General features: G+C 32.0%; 1 protein-coding gene across 1 annotated transcript in view; it reads left to right on the top strand.

Annotated features, from left to right (window-relative positions):
* The window catches only part of LOC124361829 (ralBP1-associated Eps domain-containing protein 1), a 52,153-nt gene that overhangs the window by 1,305 nt on the left and 23,528 nt on the right, over window positions 1-27,320 (top strand). Inside the window, exons 2-5 of the mRNA XM_046815825.1 lie at window positions 5,711-5,907; window positions 9,333-9,570; window positions 23,065-23,272; window positions 24,392-24,484. Of these exons, the coding sequence (XP_046671781.1) occupies window positions 5,733-5,907; window positions 9,333-9,570; window positions 23,065-23,272; window positions 24,392-24,484 (714 nt within the window). The 5' untranslated portion in view covers window positions 5,711-5,732. The remainder of the gene's footprint in view (window positions 1-5,710; window positions 5,908-9,332; window positions 9,571-23,064; window positions 23,273-24,391; window positions 24,485-27,320) is intronic.

The following is a 27,320-nucleotide window of genomic DNA, read 5'->3' as shown; positions in this document are numbered from 1 at the left end:
GGTCACGGTATTGTAAATAAATACCTAATGTTTCCTTATTCGACATCTGTGCTGGGCATCACATGGTCTTGTTCAACCATTAGTCAACCTCATATTGGTCATTCACTCACCGATATCAGCTGTTGCGCTATCTTTGGATTTGTAAATTAAAAATAATTTTGAAATCAAGGAAATTTGATCTAAATAAAAATGTTTTTGTTAATTTAGACCTGAGAATAAAATTTAATATCAGTCTGATACAAGTGCCTCCGACAATCACCGTTGGATACAGCTACACTGATGGCGACATACAATAAACATCCCTCTAGGTGGTATCAATAAAAATCCGTACCAGTAAGATTAAACGCCGGGGCGGCAAATCACGAATTTGACGTTACCAACGTATTCTGCTCACCCTCCTGAACAAAAAATATATATAGTACTATGGGGTGCAAATGACAAATAACATGATTTTAGGGGGTAGGGGCCTATATTGATAAGTGGTTAAGTTCCTAATGTTTTAATGTTCAGTTTGTGTGCTGTGTCTGGATAATCTGTTTACTTGAATATTATCTGCGGCCGGGACTGATAGCAGCCTGATAACGTACCTGTTATCTGAGTTCTCCGGGGCATGGGTCAGTTCTACACAAGATATCGTGTTCAGTAGGTCGGATTGAGTGAGTGCGTTTACAATGATGAATCAACCATCCACTAGTTCAACCAACCCTAGTGAATTGTGTGTGTCGGAGTGTTTCGTAGGGCACGTAAAGAGTTTACGTTTTAACCGAAACGAAATTATCTCTTTTTTAATTGAACATGGAATTTTTTAAAAATGAGTGTATGTGTTCGTCGTGCGGTCGAGTGGCGTTTTTAAACCGGGAGACTTTGTCGTTTCGTTGTGATAGACGACTTTTTTGTTGCTGCTGCTCAGCTGTATCCGCCAACACACTAATGGTATGTGTTCTCTGATCCATCTATATATTTGAGTTTTTCATGATTTATTTATTTAGTTTTTTAACTTTACATAATTGCCTTTGCATTACATTTCAATTTATATTTTTGATCAGCCCTCTAGTATTTTATATTTTACTGATAGGTACTATCTCGAGGGATGTTTTTCTTTTATTGACATCAGCGCGGGGCAGCACCGAAGGTTCTGCCCCGCGCTGATGGCCGGAGGCACTCGTAATTAATTTTTTTTCTCGAAATTAAGAAAAACATTATTTATTTTGATCAAAATTCTGCTCATTTCTGTATTATTTTTCATTTACGTTTGCAAAGATGGCGGCGCAACCGATGACGTCATCACGAGGTTCAATCATTGGCCACAAAAGGTCACGTGACGCTAGACGTAGATGTAGGACATGGAGATATTACTGAAAAGTTATTTAATTTTTCATTTTCTAGAACTTCGTTATTTCTCATTTCCACCCCATCAAACCTTAAACTTTTTTGTTCTATATGACGATTCCAATAAGGTTTTAACGCAAAACTCGTATTTTTCCGCCCCGGCCGTTAATATGATAATTACCTAAAAATCAAATTCTATAGGATCTGATTACGAATGCCTCCAGCCATTACTGCAAGCTAGGAAACACAACATGACAAAGCAAATATTGTAAATTCACTTAACCATAACTCCTACTAACCTATCTTGCTAGAAAATAACTTTTAATGTTCTAAAATTCATTATTATGTCATTTTTATCTCCAAAAACAATGTATTGTTTTGTTCAATAGGTTAATAAAGCAAATCGTGTTGCCAGTGTGGATAAAAATAAATTTTTAAATCATGGAAACAAATTTAATCCTACAATAATGGTTATTTCATCCTGTAGTGTCGGGACTTTTAGAGCTTTGTGCAAGGTTTAAAAAACTATTAAAAATATAAATTAGTAGCAGGTATTTAGTACAGAGGTTAATGATGGTTACACTAATGATAGTAGAATACTGAAACAAATGTATGACAATAAAAATATTTAAAAAACAGTTGTTAAGTTAGTTGAATTTTCATTATACTAAATTAGTAGCAATATAAATAAATATATGTATTTTTTTGTTCAGAATTATAAACAAATAATAATTTGCATTTAAAGTAGGTCATACAAATTTTGTAAACATCAATTTTTGTGCCGAATTTGTAAATAAATCTTTAGGGTTAACAGTTGGATCGGACAGTTTTCTTATTAGTTGCTCAAATTTGATATAAGCCTTCTTTGGTGTCTTGATCATATGCAATGAATGAGTTATCTTTAATTCCTTGCAATTAAAAAAAATGACTGATAAAACTGTCTTCATCAAGAAGCTGCACAATAACAAAATGCTCTATCTGTAGATTTACATCTCCTCGTTTGACAGGGAACTTTGATTAGGACATACATTCCAGAATAAATGTTATTATTGTTAGGGATGGTGGAGTGTGTTTGTGTTTCATTTTCTTCTTCAGAATCTGTTTCTGAGTAAACATCGCTGAAATGGAGATGCCGGTCTCCTAAGACACCTAACTTTTTTGTGTTTAATAATTTCATCTTCTTTTATTACGATGTCAGTGATGCATTGTTTTTGGCAATCAAGACATGAGATGAACCATACACTTTAAATGTGTGGCTAGAGTGTATGTTTGGAATAGGAAAAATCTTTGATGATCTATTCTTGCTTTCCTCTTTTCTCTTCTGATTTTGTCTCTTTCTTTTTCTTTTCCAATATGTAACTTGTATTTATTTTCATTAATCTTTAACTTTTCTATTGACCACTTCATTTTGTTATTTGTTGGAGCAATACCTAGAAGAAAATAAATCATCAAATACTAATTAATAAGCATCGGCGTTGGTGAAGTAGCTATAAATCAAGAAATAAGTAAAATTTAAATAACTTAAATTGAACAAACATTTATCAAGCAACTAAGTTGCTGAACATTTTTATAAGTTTTTATTTTCCTGAATTTTAATATATAGATCTAGACTAGTAGTTCTATAGAAAAGCCATCCATCACAAGACTTTGTAACAAAAAATCATCCTAGTAATAATTTTCGTAAAACTAAATTTCAGAACATCATACAATATTGGGGGAGACTATTAAAATGCTGAATTTGTAAATAAATTTTTAGGGTTAACAGTTGGATCAGTTGCTTAAATTTGGTATCTATAGGGTCATGATATCGATGTCTTGATCATCTGCAATGAATGAATTATCTTTAATTCCTTGCAATTTAAAAAAAACATGGCTGATAAAACTGTCTTCATCAAGAAGCTGCACAATAACAAAATCTGTAGATTTACTCTCCTTGTTTGACAGGGAACTGTGACTAGGACATACATCCTAGAATAAATTTTATTGTTAGGCCTACACTCATTATTCGGTTGTTTTTATTGGACAATTCGATATACGAGTATTATCCTACTTCGATATGTACAAATCGTATACAATAAGTTTTAATAAAATACAGAAACAAGAAGAATCTTGTACATTATAATTTTAAAAACTCAAATTTAACACTACAAAACATTACAAAACCAACTATACCTTGAATAAGATTAGATCCATACCATACTAATCATCTAACGTGATCTGACATCGGAAAAGTTGGACGATCTGAGTTTGGGTAAGTACTGATCAGAAATTCCTCTGGTCATCAGTGCAGGCTTCGGTGCTACCCCGCACTTCTGGTGAAAAGAGGAAAACATCCCTCGAGATAGTACCTAAATTCAAGCTCAGTTCATGCCAGCCTCGTAAATGTTTACTTTAGCTTTTTCTATTTATTATGAAAGTACCAATACTTTTACTAGATAAATACAGTGAAACTCGTATTTTGGCATTCTGGTCATTAATTTTATGTTTGCCTCAATAGGCTTACATAATATTCCTTTTGTTTGCCAGGGGTATGGTGTAAAAAAGATTCTTTTTTGTATTGTTGTATGTCTGTCTGGGTAATTCTAAGCAATATATGGGTCAACCTCGATTTTTCTCATATTACAATATAATGTTTCCAATAGTCAATTAGAAAAGGAAATGACTAGAATTTCTTGCCGGAAAGCAGTTATAGGGAGCAGGCAACCGCCAGACGGTCATATATTGCTTAGAATTACCTATTAGTGATCAGGGGCACTGACGTGATCTGGGCTTCAAATTTGGAACTACTCAAGTTAATTTTTTTTCTAAAAGAGCAAGCAGCGCAAAGCGCTGCACAGCGGGCAGGCATCGTGAGTGATCTGGGTATATACTGAATTAATTTCAGTCCGTGCGGCGTTATCAGTCACTGGCGGCCGGTCCTAATCAGTTGCTATCGTGATGTGCAGCCATTCGGATGTTAATCCTTTTTTGTGTAATTCGTGCGAGTTTACGTTAGCGTCATTTATAGTTTGTTCTGAGGATATTTTAACTTTAAGAAATTTTTTGTACAACCCCGGAGTTTTACCACGTAATAAAACATGTCCGAGTTGTTGGAACAGGATAAAAAAGACTGATCGTAACCAGAAGAAAGTGAAAGTCCAGTGCAAAAAGTATGTGTCTTAGTATAAATTAACTTTTTTCGAAAACCATAATCTCACAACGCAAACAGTGTGCCGATTTGTGGCTTATTGGGTGTTATTAAAACCACCACGACATGACCTGCTAAGACATGAACTCGACCTGTCTCATGTTGCTGTAGTAGATTGGAGTAGCTATCTCAGAGAAGTTTGTGTGATTATTCTAGTTAAAAAATCAGAACCTATTGGAGGGGTGGGCAAAACAGTAGAGATTGACGAGGCAAAAATCGGTAAACGTAAATATAATCGCGGCCGTATTATTGAAGGGAATTGGGTTTTCGCTAGTATTGAGCGTGAAACAAAACGTTGTTTTTTTCTTTCCTGTACCAACACGCGGCCAAGAAACGTTGTTACCTATAATACAAAAGTACGTGTTGTCGGTAACAACAGTAATCAGTGATTGTTGGAAAAGCTATAATTGTTTACAATATAACAATTACCAACATCTTACTGTTAACCACAGTTACAATTTCATTGATCCCGATACCGGCGCACACACCCAAACCATAGCACGTTTGTGGCGGGAAGTTAGAGGCAATATCCCAAGGTACGGCAACAGAAAACATCATCTTGTTGGACATTTAGCTGAGTTTATGTTTAAAAGAAAATATTCAGATTATAAAACTAGAGTACACAACGTCTTTCGGGCAATTTCACATGTCTACAACGGTGTCACAGCGTAAGGTGACCGTTGTGAACAACAACCCATTGAGCCAGACTCCAACTCCGACGTTGACGACTATTAAGGTTAGTTGTTGGTTTTTGGTTGGTTTTACTTTGCTTTCCGGCATGTAATTATGTGTTTAAAATTGTTTTACATACATTACCTACATTATATTGTAATATGTAATAACAATTTATCAGTAATTTTTAATAAAAAAAAAGGATAACGCACGATGCCTGCCCGCTTTCGGCAAGAAATTCTAGTCATTTCCTTTTCTAATTGACTATTAGAACATTATATTGTAATATGAGAAAAATCGAGGTTGACCCATATATTGCTTAGAATTACCTCTGTCTGTTTGTCTTCAGGACATCTCAAGAATGAAATGAGTTGTAGAATTAAAACTTTGCACACGAGCTCAGCGAATCCTGTTACACAACATGTGGTGTGGCATACTTCTACCTTATATATAACATAAATATACTTTAAAACTATACAAAATGTTACTAACAATTACTAATAGATTGATTTCACATTTCAGTTAACATGGTTGTTTCTGTACAATGACCTCAGAATCAAACAACATGATTGTAGAACCCATAAGGGAAAACGGTTTGATTCAGCTGTCCAGTGAAGCAACTACTGCTTCTCCAGAAGCCTCTAGTACAGCCAGTGATTCCCCCACTCCTACCAACAGTGTCCACGAGAAGAACTGGCCATCCCATTGGCAAGGACTCGGTAAGATTAAATAAAATAATACGAGGGCTATTCAGAAAGTGAGTACGTTTTTAAATAAACAAAAAAACAAATTACAAGAAAATATGTGTATTATATTCATTTGAAAGTGACACTAAAATACTATTTTCAATATAGTCATCATACAAATTTAGGCGGTGAACTAGTTTTGAAATTCCAGCGTTATACAATTCTGCCACTTTAGATTTCAACCAGGTAGTTACATTACACCCTCCTGTAGTTCTACATCATCATCAAAGTTCCCTCTCCATAGACTTTAATTTGGTTTCGTAATCACGTGTTTTAACCAAGTCTTGTCTCCTGTAATAACTCTCTTGTTCAATCAAGAAGTGAGTCGCCATCTTTTTCGTAAGTGTCCAAAAATGTCTATGAAGCAGCCATACGCTGATTTTTATGAGTTTCTGTCCAGATTTTCGGTACCCATCTTGCACAGAATTTATTGTAACCTAGCTTAAAAATTTGGTGTACCGAATTCCTTGAAATTTGAGGAAAACTTAGGGAGAGTTCTGTTTTTGTGAATAAATGGTATTCTTTAATCTTCTCATTGACTTTAGAGACAATTTCTTTGGTCAGAATGCTTGGCATTCCACTACATTCGTCATCATGCACATTAGTTTGGCCATTTTTAAACCTAAGGTGACACACTCCACCTTCAGTAGTCACATCGTTCCCATAAACTGTACAGGGCGATAAATCTCATTTGGATTATTGAGCTTAGCCAACAAAAACTGTATTACCGACTATCACAATTTGTGGGATTTTCAATTGCACCAAATTTTAAAATAACAAGGAGCAATAGTAATCTAATTGCACGGCTGGATAGCCACTGAATGGAGAAATGCCCTGACATCAAAATGTATGTTCCACCCATAGTGGCTACAGAGCAAAACGTAATCTACTTTCTGGATAGACTTCGTAGTTCACACCACAGCTAATCTCATTTATTATTTTATGTTTTCTTTACTCCTTAATACATATATTGGAGTAAGTATTAAGTAATAAATTATGTGTGAAAAAAGTATGGATGCAATCAACTGTTTCTTACACATTATTAATTAATTGTCCAATTACAAAAAAAACTAAGTGACACAGTATGTTTCCCACACATAACGTAGCTATGGTGGGAAGGGTTGATTCAATGTGAGTATTGAATTTAGCTCAAGTTCACCTTCTTCTTAGTGCAGTCTTTGGAATCTGACGCTGTCAGAAACTACTCCTGAAATTTTGGGGCCATGTTTGATAAGAAGTCTGTGATGAAGAAGCTCAAAATGAACTCTACATTGTTTCAACATCACAGACATCTACACTACAAGATATAGAGTAATCTAGGCGAAGAGGTATTTTCATTGTCTCATCAGGTGCACTATGATGTTTTAGACACAATCTTTAAGCACTGTGGAGCAACCAAAGTTTGATTAAATGTGAATGTTGTAGCTACAGTTCAATCTCCTAGGCAGCATCTAAATTCTCCTCCGGGCAGCAGGGTTACAACACTAATATATCAGTTTAATTTTACTGTGTAATTTTGGTTAATTATAAAAGAGATCAAAGTTTTAGTAAAAGGAGTAATTAATTTATAAAAACCTTGGAGGCAAATTAATAATTTTTTTACACAATTATAATTCACTGTCTAAAATTATATTTACAAGAATGCTGTTTATAAGAAGTACTAAAAACTATACAATATTTGACGTCATCATATGAACGTTTGACTACTTGGATTGTATAAAAATGTATTTAGAAATCACTTTAAGGATTGTTTTGGTTTTAATGATTTATTGTAAAATAGTTTCACGGGCAAAAAATAATAACTATTTTATAAACTGCATTATTATTGATTGGAAAATAACAGTCTGTCAAAGAATTTTGATACAAGTTATTTCATTATACAGAACCCAATAACATAATATAATATAAATTGAAGGCATTGAGTGTTAACTTGCATTATTCTCTGGTTTTAAGAAAGTAAATAATTTTGATAATGTGCTTTTTAAATTAAAAAAATTCTTTGCATTTCATGAAGGTCTTCTTAAGTTATGTAAAAAATATATGTGAACATATTATACTGTAATTACACTTCAGACCTGAGATCAATAGATCTGAGCAAAATCAGAATCACAAAGTGAGCTTGTTTTATATTTTGTCTGGCTCCAGAAATGAGAGCTCTCTCTAGTTACGTTGACTACCAATAACAACTAATAATATTTTGAATTTTAAAAGAATTTATCAGGGAAAGTCTGTACATTTCTATTATTTGGACATTTACAATAAGAAGTTTACCTCTTTTGGAGTAAAATACATTCTTTTTTAACCGTTCTTGTAATAAGTCAAATTGAAGGATCTATGTACTGTAATACTAGATCTGATTTTTTTAAATAGATAGGAAGTGACAAGAAGCAAACATTACTTGATCATTTACACACAGATCATTCAAAATATAAGCATTATTCCAACCATTTAAAGTAACAAAAATATATTTTCTATAAGCTAGTAATTTATCTAAAACGATTAATGATATGGAGTGGTACGATTCCATGATTATACATTAGTGACCAGAAATAAGAGACAGTAATACAGTTGTACTTGTATTTATCTTTGTTACATTTAATTTATAATTAATTCATGATATTCTTATTAGGGATTCAAGACATGAATGAAAATAAAATAATTTAATCTATTACTAAACATAAATGAGGGCATGTGGTTTTTTTATTATCAAAACATTGTCTTGTTATCATTTTGATAATAAGAATATAATTAACTGATAAAAACTGCAACTACACCATAATTGGGTGTTTTCCAGAAAATTAAAATTGAGCAGTATATTTAGATATATCTACCATGATTTTTATGGAATCAAGAAGCTTAGTACTCCATTATTTAAAAAAATAAAAAAGTAAGAACATGTAAGGATCATCTGACAAACCAGTAATTGCTTAATGCTGATGACCACTTGATTATTTCAAAATTGTCACTGGTGATCTGCTATACATATTATTTTATGATGTTTTAAATCAAGAGAAGTGTCATAATGTCAATTTAATGTTAATTTTTTGCACAATTCTCACACAATAGTTGTATGATTGGATTCTATGAGACAAAATATGTTAATGTGTGCTTTGTATAATATGTATAAACTTGTTAATTAACAAAAAATTATCAATAGAGCTAATAAAAACCGAGCAAACCATAATATCTTATTAAAAAATTTATTTGATTTGTTTCCATAAAATTAATATTATAATCTTACACAGTGATATATTTTTTGGACATAGAATTTGGTTGCAATGCATTGAATGGTTCATCTCATTTTCAGTCATACATCGGTTGTTATAATTTGTTGCATCCTTCACTTTCAAATTCTTAATAATCTTTCTGGCTTATCATACGGTTTTCTTCTTTTGTAGTTTCAGAAGAACAGAGACAATTATTGGGGACTGAAGAAGAGTCATCAGACCGACACAGTAGTGATGGAGAGGAAGAAGTGCCAAAAGAAGTGTGGACGATCAATGAAGAACAGCTGGAGTACTATCGTGCACAGTTTTGTACACTTCAGCCCGACCCCAACAGTTTACTTCCTGGGCCAGCAGCAAGACAGTTCTTTGAGAAGTCAAAACTGCCTGTTCAGGAACTTCGTAAAATATGGTAAATTTCATGAATGCTTATGAATTTGACTTTAGTTGTGATTAAGTGGTTTAAATCAGCCTCGTTGAAGCTGATTTGGTCAATAGAGGTATGTGGTGAAGATGGCTACAATATAAGGATTATCTTTAAATTAGGGTTTTACACTGGACTAGACTTGTAGTGTTTGTTTTCTTTCAGTAGGCTATTCATTGGTTGGGTAGCCAATGTTGACGAGTTGTAAGTCCGAGTGACCAGGTGTTTCTGTTAGCGTCCTTTGAGTTCTAGTTAAGCGTCTCAGTGGCTGGATCGTTCTGTTAGTGTTGTAGTTTAATTTTGTAATATAAATTCAATATGCAATTTGAGTGTCAGTTTTTAAAACATTAATTTTTCCATTTTGTGTATATTGAACACTTCTTACTTATTTTTTGTTTTATCATTTTACAATTTAATGTAAAATTTGTGTGTACATTTTAAATCATTAATTTTGCGTTTTTTGTATAATAAACAATTTTTATTAATGTAATGAAAATAACTAAAACCCTTTAAAATTAAAACTTTTTATTACATACGTACGTGTTTCGGTTTTTAACCATCTTCAGTGTACATTAACCTCTAAATAAATAAATAAATAATAAACAATTAGATATACACATGTGGACCTTTTTAAACATATGTTAAATTTAAATGACACAGTTGTAATTTTCTTATTAGTAATCTGTATTTAATATTTTAATTTTTTCAAAAATTGGATTTGTCTTATTTTTCAGATTACTATTTAAAATGTTATGAGGGATCTTTATTATAATTTAGATAAATGTGTAATTCTTCTTTTGTGTTTAATTTCTCTCCTTTCCTTTCGATATCTAAAATTTCCATGTTCTTTTCAATATTTGTGTAGTTATGGTCAGTCTCCAATAGGTGTTCAGCAAAATTTGATTTTATTGTAGACATGTTATTTGTTTTTAAAGCTTGTATGTGTTCTTTAAACCTTTTATTAAAATTTCTTCCAGTTTGTCCAATATAATAGCTTTCACAGTCATTACAGTTAATTTTGTATACTCCAGATTGTTTGTATAATTTCCTGTTTGTCATCATTTGGTTTGACTTTGTTTTCAATAAGTTTAAATGTATTATTTCTTGTTTGGTGACTGATGGAGAATTTTGAATTTTGAAAGGTTTTTCGAACAGCTTTGTTTAATTTAGTATTGAATGGTACACATATATATTTTTGAATTTCTGTAGTATTATGATTAGGGTAGTATTTTGTTGGTTTTATAAATTTTTCTTGTTTTCCTCTTAATCATTTTTGTCTACAATTTGGGGTTGATATCCATTTTTTGACAGCTAGGTATTTTATTATTTTTTATTTTCTTTATTTTTATTTTTCATCACTCATTGGTATATTTAACATTCTGTTTACCATTGAGTGAAATGCTGCTAATTTGTATTTCCAAGGATGGTTAGAGGATGAGGTATTAGAAGATCTGTTTGGGTTGTTTTTTCTATAAAATTTCAAAATGAGTGCTTTCCATTAAGATTAGAAATATTTATATCAAGAAAGTTAATTTTGACTTTTTGGATTTCTTTAGAAAACTTAATTGTTGGTGATATAGAATTGAGAAATTTTTAAATAGTGTTCTGCCTGGTTCTCATCTCCATTGAAAAGACATAATATATCATCCACATATCTAAACCAATAAATTATTTTGTCTTTAAATGGATTAGTGTCACTCATTATTTTGTTCTTTTCTAAATGTTGCATATATATATTTGCAAAGAAGGCCTGAAAGAGGAGATCCCATTGCCAACCCATCTTCTTGTTTGTAAAAGTCTTATATTGTATTGAAAATAATTTTGATTAACAGTTTGCTTTTAATAAATTCTCCATCAGTCACCAAACAAGAAATAATACATTTAAACTTATTGAAAACAAAGTCAACCAAAATGATGACAAACAGGAATTATACAAACAATCTGGAGTATACAAAATTAACTGTAATGACTGTGAAAGCTATTATATTGGACAAACTGGAAGAAATTTTAATAAAAGGTTTAAAGAACACATACAAGCTTTAAAAAACAAATAACATGTCTACAATAAAATCAAATTTTGCTGAACCACCTATTGGGAGACTGACCATAACTACACAAATATTGAAAAGAACATGGAAATTTTAGATATCGAAAGGAAAAGAGAGAGAAATTAAACACAAAAGAAGAATTACACATTTATCTAAATTATAATAAAAGATCCTCATAACATTTTAAATAGTAATCTGAAAAAATAAGACAAATCCAATTTTTGAAAAAATTAAAATATTAAATACAGATTACTAATAAGAAAATTACAACTGTGTCATTTAAATTTAACATATGTTTAAAAAGGTCCACATGTGTATATCTAATTGTTTATTATTTATTTATTTATTTAGAGGTTAATGTACACTGAAGATGGTTAAAAACCGAAACACGTGTATGTAATAAAAAGTTTTAATTTAAAGGGTTTTTTAGTTATTTTCATTACATTAATATAAATAGATAACCCTATAAGTGGAGTAAATAACATAACAAATATGACTAACAACCAATCCATTGTCCACAAATACAAATACCTCTCACTTAAGTTGGCAAAGGTAAGAGAAGATATATACAGTTTAATAAGTTATGCCTGAGTGAAAATATTATTCCAAAATTACGTTCAATTAAAAACTAAATCTACATCAAGAGCTGCGCTAAAAGCATTAAAAAGAGGGAAAATAATATGGATAAAAGAAGAAATTAACAGTTTATATGCAAAAATGAATATAATAGTCAGATCAAATTGAAGATATTAGAACAGAAATCAAATTAACATTTCACCAAGAGACCATTGAAGAAATTGATATTAATACACAGCAATGGGATCAAACCTATTATTTTAAAGAAAAAACAGGTTTCATATTAATAAGATTAATAAATTGATTAACTCACAGGAAGACAATAATTCAAAAAACTCACACATTTGATGATAATGAAGATTTCTACCCTAGAATAAAAAACTTATCATCTATCCAATTTAATGCTGAGGAGTTGGCCCTATTGGACAAATCACTCAAATATAATATAAATCTGGACCATAAAATTCAAACAATCAAAGATGATCTAATCAATTTAGAAAAACAGCCATAAAGAAAACAGACACAGAACTCCAAGAAGAACCTTTCCGATACAATCTTATCCATGAACTAAACAAAAGTAATTTAAAAGTACAAAATCCTAAAATCAATAAAAACGTCAAACACAATGATATGAAGTTAGTAACATCCATATCAAGAAAACTAAAAAGAAAATAATTGTATAATATCAAAGGCTGACAAAGGGAATACTGTAGTAGTTATCTACAGTCAAACATGTCAAGAAAAAGTTGAAACATTTATTGACAGCAACAAAATTAAAAAAATTTAAAAAAGGATCCAACTCAAGAATACACAAAACTTATAAATGCCACAATAAGTAAATGCAAAAGTTTATCAAAAGCAGAACAATACCAACTCAAAAATGACAAATCCAAAAGCTCCTACTCTAAAAGGTCAACCAAAGACACATAAACCAGATATTCCAATTAGACCAGTAGTAAACTTTCGTAACTCTCCTACTTACAAGGTATGTAAATTTTTAAATAACAAAATAAAAACCCACATACATTTTGAAAATAATTACAGTATATCAAATTCAAGTAATCTGGCAAATCAAATTCGAGATATTCAAATTCCATTAAACTCTTTCTTCATTTCTTTTGATATTAACAACATGTACTCAAACATTTCCAAAACAAGAAACAATTCAAATCCTAAAAGATAATCTAATAAAAATACAGTAAACTAGATATGCATAAAATTGACGATATCTTATCATTGACAAAAGCAACTGTTAATCAAAATTATTTTCAATACAATAAGGACTTTTACAAACAAGAAGAATGGGTTGGCAATGGGATCTCCTCTTTCAGGCCTTCTTGCAAATATATATATGCAACATTTAGAAAAGAACAAAATAATGAGTGACACTAATCCATTTAAAGACAAAATAATTTATTGGTTTAGATATGTGGATGATATATTATGTCTTTTCAATGGAGATGAGAACCAGGCAGAACACTTTTTAACATTTCTCAATTCTATATCACCAACAATTTAAGTTTTCTAAAGAAATCCAAAAAGTCAAAATTAAATTTCTTGATATAAATATTTCTAATCTTAATGGAAAGCACTCATTTGAAATTTATAGAAAAACAACCCAAACAGATCTTCTAATACCATCATCCTCTAACCATCCTTGGAAATACAAATTAGCAGCATTTCACTCAATGGTAAACAGAATGTTAAATATACCAATGAGTGATGAAAATAAAAATAAAGAAATAAAAATAATAAAATACCTAGCTGTCAAAAAATGGATATCAACCCCAAATTGTAGACAAAATGATTAAGAGGAAAACAAGAAAAATTTATAAAACCAACAAAATACTACCTAATCATAATACTACAGAAATTCAAAAAATATATATGTGTACCATTCAATACTAAATTAAACAAAGCTGTTCGAAAAACCTTTCAAAAATTCAAAATTCTCCATCAGTCACCAAACAAGAAATAATACATTTAAACTTATTGAAAAACAAAGTCAACCAAAATGAAGACAAACAGGAATTATACAAACAATCTGGAGTATACAAAAATTAACTGTAATGACTGTGTGAAAGCTAATTATATTGGACAAACTGGAAGAAATTTTAATAAAAAGGTTTAAAGAACACATACAAGCTTTAAAAAACAAATAACATGTCTACAATAAAATCAAATTTTGCTGAACACCTATTGGAGACTGACCATAACTACACAAATATTGAAAAAGAACATGGAAATTTTAGATATCGAAAGGAAAGGAGAGAAATTAAACACAAAAGAAGAAGAATTACACATTTATCTAAATTATAATAAAGATCCTCATAACATTTTAAATAGTAATCTGAAAAATAAGACAAATCCAATTTTTGAAAAAATTAAAATATTAAATACAGATTACTAATAAGAAAATTACAACTGTGTCATTTAAAATTTAACATATGTTTAAAAGGTCCACATGTGTATATCTAATTGTTTATTATTTATTTATTTATTTAGAGGTTAATGTAACACTGAAGATGGTTAAAAAACCGAAACACGTGTATGTAATAAAAAGTTTTAATTTAAAGGGTTTTTTAGTTATTTTCATTACATTAATATAAATAGATAACCCTATAAGTGGAGTAAATAACATAAACAATTTTTAATTTTTTGTTTTTTTTTTTAATTATTTTCACACATGATCACTACAATTGATATCATAATATTTTGTATTTAAGTAAAACAGTAAGGGTCTCAAGGGCACCCCCCTTAACAGAAACACTTGGTGTTTCTGTTAAGCTTCCAATAAAGTCCAGGTTTTAGAGACCAGATATTTCTTTTAGTGCCTGAAAAATATAAGGTCTCACACAATGATTTAAAAAAAAATGAAATTGAAAGCTATGTTTCGGATAAAGTATTTAAACATTTTTTGAATAAGGTACAATACGTTTTGTAGGCAACATACAATTTTTTTTACATATATATTTTATTGCTATTGGGTCATTCCATGTCAAATCGCCCAGTAAATAATTAATTTGACACCCACCCTCTTTAGATTTTGATGAAACTTGGCACAATTTTTTGCATTTGCTAACCTATTGATAAATGCCAAATTTTATTTCTCTATCTCTTATAGTTTTTTTTCTACAAATTTTTTAATTTTCTTAATTTAACACGATTTTAGGCCTCGGATTTCGCGTCTTGCAATGTAACGTGGTAGCTTAAAAAATTAATATCTTGAAAACTATTTGAGATATCACCATGAAACTTTGCATAATAATTAATTAATATATTTAAAATAAAGAAAAAATACATTCACTAACCTATCTCAACTCCAAAAAATAATAAAAATATTATAATCAGAATTATTTTTTAATTTGAAAAACCGTTGTTGGGATTTACTAAAATTGCAATATCTCAGGTCTCAGACCTGGTAGAGTCTTCATATTTTTTTTACATACTCCTAGATACATAGGCTAACAAATAAACATAAAAGATGTATGGCTTTTTCACATGTTTAGTTAATATTCCAAAAAGTAGAATATTGTTAAGAAATTTATAAATTTTGCGGTTTACTTACATTAATAAATGTGAAATAAAATAAAAACTGAATCTAAGATAATCAATATGTTTTATAGCAATTATTAGTTCTGCTTGTTATATTTTTTCCACTTCATCCAACACTCTTCTGTTTTTTCTGATACACTTTTTTTGAAGCAGTACATTCTGCCAGTGCTATTTGATTGCGGTGCATCAACTGTACTGATAATGTGCTCCAAAGGTATTATGCACAAGTCTTCTCTTTGAGGCCAGTAAAAGCTGGCAGCAGGTCCTGGAGGGTGAAGAAAAAGAATTTCAACATCTTCTTCTTCATGAAACACAGTTTTAACGAGTCCAAAGTACCACTTTCCATCGTAGTTTGCAGCCACGTAATCGTTTAAAGATGGTTGAATGCAGACCCAATCCGTAGCAGAATCAAAAGAAAACATTAGAGTAGGATTAGGACTATCAGTAGTCCTCCTTTATTTCAATTTCATTTGTATTTAATGGTTTGAAAATAATGGAAACTTCTAGTGCCGGGAATAGTCCTTGGTGGGTTAAAAATCGTGACACTAACTCCAATCTGAAAGCTTCAGCATTTTTTGTGTCAATAAAGTGAAAGTTTATTTTTTTCAATGTTGACTTTAACAGAAGTCATAAACTGCAGTTGCTGTCTTGATTTGATTTTTCATCTGAAAGTTGAAGGCTGGCTTTTCTCAAAATTCTCTTAATAGTTCCTCCAAGCCATCACATATTGATTTCCCATGGCTTGTTGCAAAGAATGAATGTTCGGCTTTCATTCCAAAGTCTTCATGATGGTTTGTTAGGTTTTTGAAAAACTATTTCTATTTTTTGTATTGACCAGCACAGCCGTCAGTGAAATAATGAACTTGGTTTATTTCGGGATGATTTTCTTTCAGCCATTTCGAAATTTCTTTTTGTACGTAATTCACAAAACAAGTGTCATGTTGTAAATCATCACTTATGAAACAATGGTTGGAAATTAAAACTTTATCATCCTTTTTCAAGTAGAGACCAACTGGATGAATTGTGCATCCACCTCTGTTCCAGTGATAACTTTGGATTTCATTTTGAATGGTGTAAGAATAATTTTCACTGAAATCCATTACTACAATTGCAGTATTGAAAGGCGGATCTTCTTTCAGTTTTTTGAAAGTTTTAGACTGTGATTTTGTAATATATGAATGTGGGATTAGGTTTTCTACAGATTTGGCTCAGTAAAGAAATAAAGTCTTCAACGCTGATTGATTGCTTAACCATTTCTGTCCTGTCAGTATTAACCCATTGGCTTATAATTATTTCTTCTTCTAAATCATAATCTTCGCTCAATTTTGTCGTTAATATTCAATCAGGGCATCATCAGACGGACAGTTGTCACAATGGGGCGTAGCATACACTCACTGTTTTCAAACATTACAAACCAACATCTTGATAAAATCTTCGTAACTTTCTTCAATTTTTACAGCATCTAGTAACAATTTCACATTCTGGTGTATGCTGCATACACATACTGTATGGGTACCTGCTGACCCAGCAAGAACACACCACTTTGGTCTTAAACTGCAAAATTTTCGAGAATCTTATTTTCAAGTCGGGGCATTCCCATTTAAAACAAGAGTAAAGCTCTCTCAAATTACTGAGAATAAGTCTTTTTTGCATATAAATATTTTTTTTAATGCTCACTTTATCTTTTGCTCCGGGCAAAACTCTTAAAAGTCTGTCACAAGTTTAACTGTGTTTTCGGAGAGTGTGTTACCTTTTTTAGGGTCAGGGATAGCTAGGATACCTTTCTCTCGTTTAAGTTTTCTTGCTTGTTTTACCATATATTCGGTCACCTGAAATTCTGTAGCAACTTTTTTCTGGCTCCAAGATTCTGGCACCAAAGTCAGACTCTGGACTTTTTGGGATCTCCCAACAGACATAAGTTATTCTTTTAAAAGGCCCACGAGCTTATCAAAATCTTCTGCTTTTTTGATAACATTTCTTTCATCTTCTTTATCGTCTTCTGACATTTTCAATGTCATAATCTATAGCTTTGGAGATTTTTTTCTTTACTTCTTTTGTTACTTTTTTTCAACTTTTCTTTTGTAATACGATCCCTTACTATGTGATGACAAATTATGAAGTTTAATTGGAGTTAAACCCAAATCATCTAAGGCTGCATTTGTTTTGTGAAAGGAAGACATTTCTAGATTCAAATGAATCCAATTCAATCATTAGTTCGTCTTCAGTATCATTTTTCAGTGATTTTAGTTTTTTCTTCACAGAAGTTTCGACATGAAGGGCATATCTTTTGTCCAGGTTTAATAAAAATATTTTTTTTCGCCACGATTGTTTTGAAAAACTTAAAGATACACTTCTTAGTGACTTTTTTATTGGCTTTTTTGTGTTTTTTTAATGGATCTATGCATACTGTTTTGATATTTTTCAAACACATTGAGAAAGTAGTAGCTGTGATGGGAACAAACATTTTTAAATTCAATTAAATTGATTCCAGATCTAAGTTGAATTAATTCTTTTTCTTCCTCAGTTAATTCTGATACAGATTGTAATTTTTTGGAAAGTGTATAAGTTGTCTGAAAACAGTCTGATTGTTTAAATAGTCCTCAATGCTACAAGCTTGAGGATTTGTCATTTTGATTTCCGCTTACCCCATTTTAAAGTCCAAGAAGAAAAATAGGTACAACCTGTAACTAGCCTATTCGCTTATTTTTACACAATCACTGAGTCAGAGAAAATTGACTCTTGTTGATTTCCAAAATTAAAAGGTGCATCTTTACTTCAAAACTATATAGTTTGATTAAAAAACATTTAATGGAAATCACATAGTTATATTACTGTAACTGTTATGTTTCACTTTTCACTTAACCCTCCTTCGGTCGCACCTGAAACGTTACATGACAGGTCGCACTGTATCAAATTGATACATTTGTATTTAAACTAATTTCACTGGTATTTACTCCAGTATAATCATATAATATTTTATATATATAGGTTCTAAAAATATGTCTTATGCTTTTCAAATATCATAGTTGTTTTTTAATTAAATGTAGTTTTAAGAAATATTAAAAAATATTTTACAAAAAAGTGTGCACTCAAAAACCAAATTGTTATTGAAACGGGAATGGTCGCACTGTATCTATTTGATACACATTTGGTAAAGTACATGGATTTGAAGAAATAACACGCAATAACGATCAGGAATAATGGAATATATTTATATTGAAAACTAGTTACATATATTTTGCCATTGTTTAGCCAAACAATTGCAGTACAAAAAGTAGTTGTTTCTGTCGCTAAAAATATAAGATATTTTTTAAAAGGAAAATACAGTACTACCACTTGCTGTATATATCTAATGAACTCAAGAACTTATGTACGAAGGAACACTGTTTTACATGTTCGGATAGCAGCGTACGCACACAACCTCTGTATGTTCATTGCAGATGGTTTTCTTACACTTTCTGCAAAGTGTTTTTGTAAGTCGGGTTTTCTTATCGAGCTTGCAGAACTCACACCTTGTCCGCTTCTCTAACTGTGGCCTCTCTCTATTTACATCATTTCCATCCCAGTCAGCGCTGCATATTTTCTTCAGTCCATGTTGAATGTGCAAGGGAAATCCCTCCAACTGGTATGGTCTCAACACCTTCGTTGAATGTGTTCAGCTACAAGGGAGTTACTGAGTTCTCGTAGAAACAATCTTCTAATTTTGGTGACAACGTCATTTCCAAAAGAAACTACTTGAGCATTGATGCCTGCTACATTCAACAAGGCATAAAAAATTACCATCGGCCCATCGGCGGGTACCTCTGGCAAACGTTGTACGAAGCACATAACTTGTCAACACAGTCTACACCAGACTTTGTGTTTATTGTAGTGCAAGACAATTTCAGGCTTATTTGTGTGAGCATCAATTTCGTCACTGAAATGTAAGCTTGATATCAACAAAACATTTTTGTTTTTTTTGGTACATATGATACCCATTGTTGAATTTTCACCATACTCGAAATAGCTTGACTGCAAAAGGTCTTCCTTTTGTACGTGTCAGCTCAGAAGGAATACCAGTCCGGTTTTTTTTTATCGTACCAACAAATGATAATTTTTTTCTTTCAAATGGTCAACAAGGCTTACCGAACTGAACCAATTATCGGCAGTAATGTTCCTGCCGCTGTTATGTATTGGTTCAACCAATCACTTAACAAACATCGTCCGACTTATTGCTGACCCAGAAAGGGCCATCTGGCTGTTTAGCGCAGTACACTTCAAGATTGCTAGTGTAAAATGTTTTAGTGTCACAAAGAGCAAAGGATTTTTGATGCCATATTTTGCTGGTTTTGAGGGAATATACTGTTTAAAGTGGCAACCACCACGAAAGGCTTCCAGTTTTTCATCGATAGTTACATTTTCTCCGTGAGAGCAACATTTTTTTTTACAGTTACCTACGAAGTACTGTAAATATCTCTCTGATAGCGGCTAAGTTATCGATCTCTTTACGCTCGTCTCGAGTACTTCTATCCATCAAATCTTAAGCATCTTAGGAGAAATTTAAACCGTCTGAGACTAAACGTCATTCTGCATTTTTCTATGCCGAAACCATCGGTAGAAAATATCTCATCCAGACTTTGCCTGTTTGACTTAAAAACTCCTAAAAGGTAAAAGTATGCCTATGAACGCCTTTATTTCGATCAAGTCAGTGGTTTTTTGGCATCACGAAGTCTAGTGTACTTTAGCTGTACAAGGGTAATATACTGATTTGTATGCAAAACAATTTTTTCTAACATGGAATCTGTGAAAAAGTTGGACCAACAATCTAATTCGGATTTGCTTTTGACGTGCAGACCCAATCACGGCCAGGCAGACGTCGCAAAATGTTTTGTGGCTGTGTTCTTTTGATTGTACTGCCGAGGTCTTAAGAACCACTTAATTGTATCATTCTTACCCCATTTAGCTGTCAAAAACAAGTTGTCTTGTGCATCTTCTTTCGTGAACCTGACGTTGTAGAGGTGGTGGCTGGTTGATCACCTGCGGCTGTGGCTTGTCGATTAACTGCGACTTTGGCTGGTCGATCACCTGCGGCTGTGGCTGGTCGATCACCTGCGGCTGTGGCTGGTCGATCAGGCTGCGGCTGTGGCTGGTCGATCACCTGCGGCTGTGGCTGGTCCGATCAGCTGCGGCTGTGGCTGGTCGATCACCTGCGGCTGTGGCTGGACGATCACCTGCGGCTGTGGCTGGTCGATCACCTGCGTCTGTGTTCATCCAACGTCATTAGTTCGTCATCAGCACTCTGTTCTGTATCGGAGTTTTCTTCTCTTTCTTCAACCACATCTTCACCGTCTATATCGCTATTATCACCATCAATGTATTCTAACATTTCATTCTCTTCTTCACTTGTATCAGAAAATAAGAGGCGATGGACAGTTTCCTGACCGTCATCGGTTTCTAAGTTCAAACTGCGTTTAGACATTTTTTTTACCTAAAAAGCGCAACAGAAACGATCGCACTGCATCACAATGATACTGTAAATATGATACGTGAACGGTCGCACTGCATCAAATTGATACCGTAAATCTGAAACGGGAATGGTCGCACTGTATCTAATTGATACAGCTCCGTAAACACGCTCCGTTCAAGGTCAGGCGTAGTACTGCCAGTTTTAGTGATGAGGGAGAGGGAAGCCCATTAGGGAGGGGATGGCAGTATGCGCGCGCATCGTGAAATAGCACGGAGGAGAACGTGCATGCGTATCAAATTGATACAGTGCGAACCGATGGAGGGTTAATAAAATTAAAAATCACAATCACTGCACAAGAAGTCTTCACTCACTCAAAGCAAGATCTAAACTGAGGCAGTGTTCAGTGGTTAGCTGTAGAGCTAGGAAGCATGAACCAACATGAAAGGATCCTGTTGAGACAAGATAGATGAGTCATACAGGCTGTGTAAATATTAGTGCTTATAATGTCTCTTTTATAAATCTTTGGTCATGTCTTAGTTCTGACCCCTTGCTCTATCAATAATTAATTGATTTTAGAAATAATTATAAAAAATAAGTGGATATATAAAATTTTAAACACTTCATAGTTGATACAAACATGATCAGTAGTAAATAATTTACAATTTATCTTCATAAAGGTTTTGTAAATACTTTTAAATTGAAAGTGACTGTGAGTACTAAGTTTAATTGAGTATTTTTATTTCTGATAACAACTTAATACAAGAAAAGTTAAAATTAAACTTTAATTTACTTTCAAACCAAATGTTTCAAATTGCGTATTCTTTTAGTTGGTCTGTAATTTTGTTACTCATAAATAATGTTGAATATCAGTCAAACATGTGAAAAAGCCATACATCTTTTTTTGTTTATCTGTTAGCCTATGTATCTAGGACTATGTAAAAAAAAATATGAACACTCTACCAGGTCTGAGACCTGAGATATTGCAATTTTAGTAAATACCGACAACGGTTTTCAAATAAAAAAAAATTCTGATTATAATATTTTTTATTATTTTTTTGGAGTTGAGATAGGTTAGTGAATGTATTTTTTCTTTATTTAAATATATTAATTAAATATTATGCAAAGTTTCATGGTGATATCTCAAATAGTTTTTTCAAGATATTAATTTTTTTAAGCTACAAGTTACATTGCAAGACGCGAAATCCGAGGCCTAAAATCGTGGTTAAATTAAGAAAATTAAAAAAATGTGTAGAAAAAAACTATAAGAGATAGAGAAATAAAATTTGGTATTTATCAATAGGATAGCAAATGCAACAATTGTGCCAAGTTTCATCAAAATCTAAAGAGGTGGGTGTCATGACCTGGTTGACTTGACATGGAATGACCCTATCTTGATTTCAACTAAAATCGTTTTGGTAGATTAAAAAAATTTAAAATTTGTGGTTTTACAACAGAGGTTTATAATTTTTATTTAATCATTGATTTTTCTATGTGTGAGACAATTTTTTCTTTTATAACATAACTAAAGAGTTCATTTCATGCTGTCAAATATATATAACAAGCATACTTTTGAGTATAAGTAACAAGCCTCAACGCAGTTGAATGAAAACATTTCAGCTAAAAAAAATAAGTCTGCCAGCATAGGAAAAATAGAAGGCCAGTTTTAGCAATCACTCTTCCATTAAATATAAAATGAAAATTTGTTGTTTGTGAACTAAGGCCATGGAACCACATGGATTACAAACTTAACCTTATATAAACTATAGTGGTATAGTAAATATAATATAACAGTTTAAGACCATTTTTACAGATTAGAAATATGTTTTTTCTTTCTTAAACAAAGTTTGTTCTTTGCAGGCAGTTAGCGGATGTTACAAAAGATGGTGCGTTATCATTGGCAGAGTTCAATGTCGCAATGCACCTAGTGGTGCTCAAGAGAAACAACATCCCCTTACCTGATGTTCTGCCCCCAACGCTCATGCCTGTTGTGGTATCAAGCCCCCACGCTTCTAGTCCCACACTGAGCACTGCCGAGTCTGCCAGCTCTCCTCACAGGGGAAAGGAGGTCAGTGCCTTCTTTTTATAGAGATATTTAGTAACCATTAAAACTAATTTAACTCTATTTTAGCTTTGGACAAGTCATGCTTATTTAGCTATTCATAATAATGACTCCTTTATGTGGGATTGTGTTTTGGAAATTTGCATACACCATATAACTGACACAGAATAGTTATTGCATCATGAGTGCAATGTAAATTTGGTTTGTGTAACATATTGTACAAAACTTTGAGGAAACCTCTACATCAGTAAACTGTTATGCCAATCAGATAAAGAGAATCCTCAGAGAAGAAATGTGATTACAGCTGTAACGTGGCTGACAACAGAGTTTTACCAGTGCTATACCAAACTCTTGTGCGAGATACCCAATTTATAAATGTCAGAAATGCTTATTAAAATATCAATTTTGTTTAGTATATTAACACGAGTTGACAAAAAAAATATTTGAGGAAGTCTTGACATTTTATGTAATATATTTTTATATTGCAAAAATATTTTATTTTGTATATACATACAGTTACAATAAAAACCTCTTATGACATCTCCTGTATATAAAATTTTCCCACTTATATCTATTTTAGGTTTCCCCAAAATATTTTTTTTAGTTTATAACTTTTTTGTCACAAAAAATCGCTATTTTTGACTATTTTTTAGCGCACACTGGATGCGAGAGTTAAGGTTTGGACAGTGCAGTGTTAGCGATACAAGCATTGCACTACCATCACCACCAGTGTTCTTGAAAATTCACACCTCACTGCAGGACCTTGACAACTACACAATTTAGGAGGCAAACAAAGGTTTTCAACTGTCTGTTTTTTACTACCAAGCAGCAGATGCACAGCAATGTTGGTTTTTCATCCATAAAGAATTGTCGATATGCTGAATATTGGAATTGTCCATATTTAAGAGTGTTATTTTGAAACTTGTATTGTTAAAGATTTTGCTGAAATATTCTAAAACATCAGTGTATTATATTTTACTTACAACAAATAAACATTATTATTCGTAATATTTTATAGATTTGGAAACATCTTATGAAGGATTACTTCACATTTTGTAGCAATTTTAACTTATTTAGTATTAATAAAACGTTTCAGTAAGAGACTAAGCTGATTATAATTTTCAGTGGACAAAATTTGTGGACTCCCCTACAAGCTCTGTCTCATCTCCAGGTCCTAAACCAGTCAACTTTGACTTTCACAAATCAGCTGTTGAACAGGTATGAATATAGACTTTTTAAATAGTTTTCATTTCATCACGGCAACACACATAAAACCTAAATGCGTTCTTGTAGATACAAAAAGTCCGATATCTGCTACCCCAGAGAGTATAAAAAACGATGCACTTATAATCAATATGTAATATTTTTGTTAGTAATTTCATGGTTTGATGTGTGATATGTTGTAATTAGTAAGTCTAGGTCAATCTAGGCTATTCTGCAGTACAGTGAAAATATTTTGGAGTTACAATATTAATGATATATCATAGGTGTGGTTTATTATGTTGATTTATAGTTGTTATAAGCTCTTATTTTAATAATGTTCCAAAATTTTTCTGATTATCGACATTAAAGAACTTGTTGACCTCTCAGACTCAGACAACCTAAACCTTAAAAATGACACCTAGGTTTCCTTTATGCTTTGTGGAACACTAAACTAAACCAATATTTCTGAAAAGTTCCAAATTAGTATTTATTTATTGTAAAATTAATATAATCAGTAAAAAAAATTCCATATTAACGCATTTTAATTTTTTTTAAATTATTGTATCCATAGTAACAAACTTAGGTATGTTTACCACTTTTCAAAAATAAAAATATTATAAATTGTGTATTAATTTATTAATTGTTTTGTAATGCATATAATCCTCTACATTTTGCTATACTTTGGAAAAATTAAGTGTAAGAATAATATTTTTTTGAAAATAATTGTATTTGTAGTAACAAATTTAGCCTTTCGTGTACTATTTAATTAATTTTACAATATATTTAATTTTTCTTCAAGAGAACCTGGATACCATTATATTTATTTTCTGAAACTAGATAAAATGAATAATAAATTGGGTGTATCAAATTATCAAATTTATTATATTACCCGCTTAACGTTGCAGTCTCATCACTTTTCAAATAAAATTTAGTGCAGTTATATTTTTTTAACGTTTGATATGTTTTTATACCATTAATATCTCCACATTAACCTGAAAAATGTATTATAATATATATATATATAGGTTTATAGTAGATTCTAATTTTTTACAAGTGTGGTTACAAAACATTGAAAAATGGCCTGCTATATGAGAACAAAATGACTGCCAATTTTAGGGGTTAACAAACTATAACAGGGGTTAAGGTAAACAGCAACTCATTTAAATGGAACTGTGGTCAAATCACAATGACACTGTTATGTTACCAGTAGTAATGGCTTCTCAGAGTAGGTACGCAAGAGAAAAATGTTAACACAAAGTAGTTTAACATGCTGCCCAATCATTGCAGTCAACACAATTATATGGTACCAACTGTTGCACCAAATATTAAAGTAGGCATATTGGGCTTTCCTCTTTATGATGTTAGCACTATGGATTAGTGACCACATCAGCTGTTGGTGAAGTTGTGGTCAAATTATCTTGTAATTAACTGTCCTATAATATAAATAATGAATGTATGAATCATATGTATTAATGCTGTAATATTTTTTTTTTATTTTTACAATTGTGCTATTGCAATATGTATACACAAATAGGAGGAAATTTCTTTAAAATTCTTGTAAGTGAGCTGATAATTTTTGGTTAGTAGCTATCTGTGATACAATTTTTCAAAGTTCAGAAAGATTCTGAGATGTCATAGTGTTTCCTGGTATAAAGTTTATTCCTCATCAGAAATTACTCTGATAGAAAACCCGTATCCGCCCAGCCCTAGTATGTATGTTTGTGTTTTGTCAAGTTTTATCATTCCATCTGTTTTCTCTTATAAATCAATTCATCTGTAAACAGGCCTGGTTCAAGAGCAAAACTGCAAATTTTACAAACACAGTTGACTCACATTTGTCATGCAAAGCGCATTCTCTCCGGGTGGTACGTATTCAGACTTCATGAGGAGTAGAACCCTCTCTAGATGTTCTGTGTCAGTTGCGCTTGGTTGTGGGTCGGGCCGTCCGTGCAGTTTCTGCTTATTGTCTAGCAGTGGCTGCTTTGTGGTTTCGTACTGTCTTGGTAATCACTTGCACAATACACGCTTGGTAAGATTAAATCAACAGATTTGTGTTGTGTAAATCAATGGATATTCTTTACGTCTAATGGAAATCTCTAAAACGTGCTTAGCAATACCATGAATAAACCGATACAATGAAATATTGAAGGACCTGACAATATGTAACGAAAGAAGGTAGTGCAGACTTCATTTTATACTGTTTAACTCTAAAATTAATGGATCAAGAGGAACCTATGTACCAAGTTTGATGTGTCTTAAATCGTTTATCAAGAGTGATTACACTGATAGACAGATGGATAATGACACTATTTCAAGAAGGCTTTATTGGATTACACAGATAGACAAGACAGATAATTACACTATTTCAAGAAGGCCCTATTGGATTACACAGATAGACAGTCGGATAATTACACTATTTCAAGAAGGCCCTATTGGATTACACAGATAGACAGACGGATAATTACACTATTTCAAGAAGGCCCTATTGGATTACACAGATAGACAGTCGGATAATTACACTATTTCAAGAAGGCCCTATTGGATTACACAGATAGACAGACGGATAATTACACTATTTCAAGAAGGCCCTATTGGATTACACAGATAGACAGTCGGATAATTACACTATTTCAAGAAGGCCCTATTGGATTACACAGATAGACAAGACAGATAATTACACTATTTCAAGAAGGCCCTATTGGATTACACAGATAGACAGTCGGATAATTACACTATTTCAAGAAGGCCCTATTGGATTACACAGATAGACAGACGGATAATTACACTATTTCAAGAAGGCCCTATTGGATTACACAGATAGACAGTCGGATAATTACACTATTTCAAGAAG

The sequence above is a fragment of the Homalodisca vitripennis genome, chromosome 5, assembly GCF_021130785.1.
Source record: "Homalodisca vitripennis isolate AUS2020 chromosome 5, UT_GWSS_2.1, whole genome shotgun sequence".
NCBI classification, from domain to species: Eukaryota; Metazoa; Arthropoda; class Insecta; order Hemiptera; family Cicadellidae; genus Homalodisca; species Homalodisca vitripennis.
The sequence above is the reverse complement of the archived record's forward strand: the minus strand, read 5'-3'. Positions and strand labels throughout refer to the sequence as shown.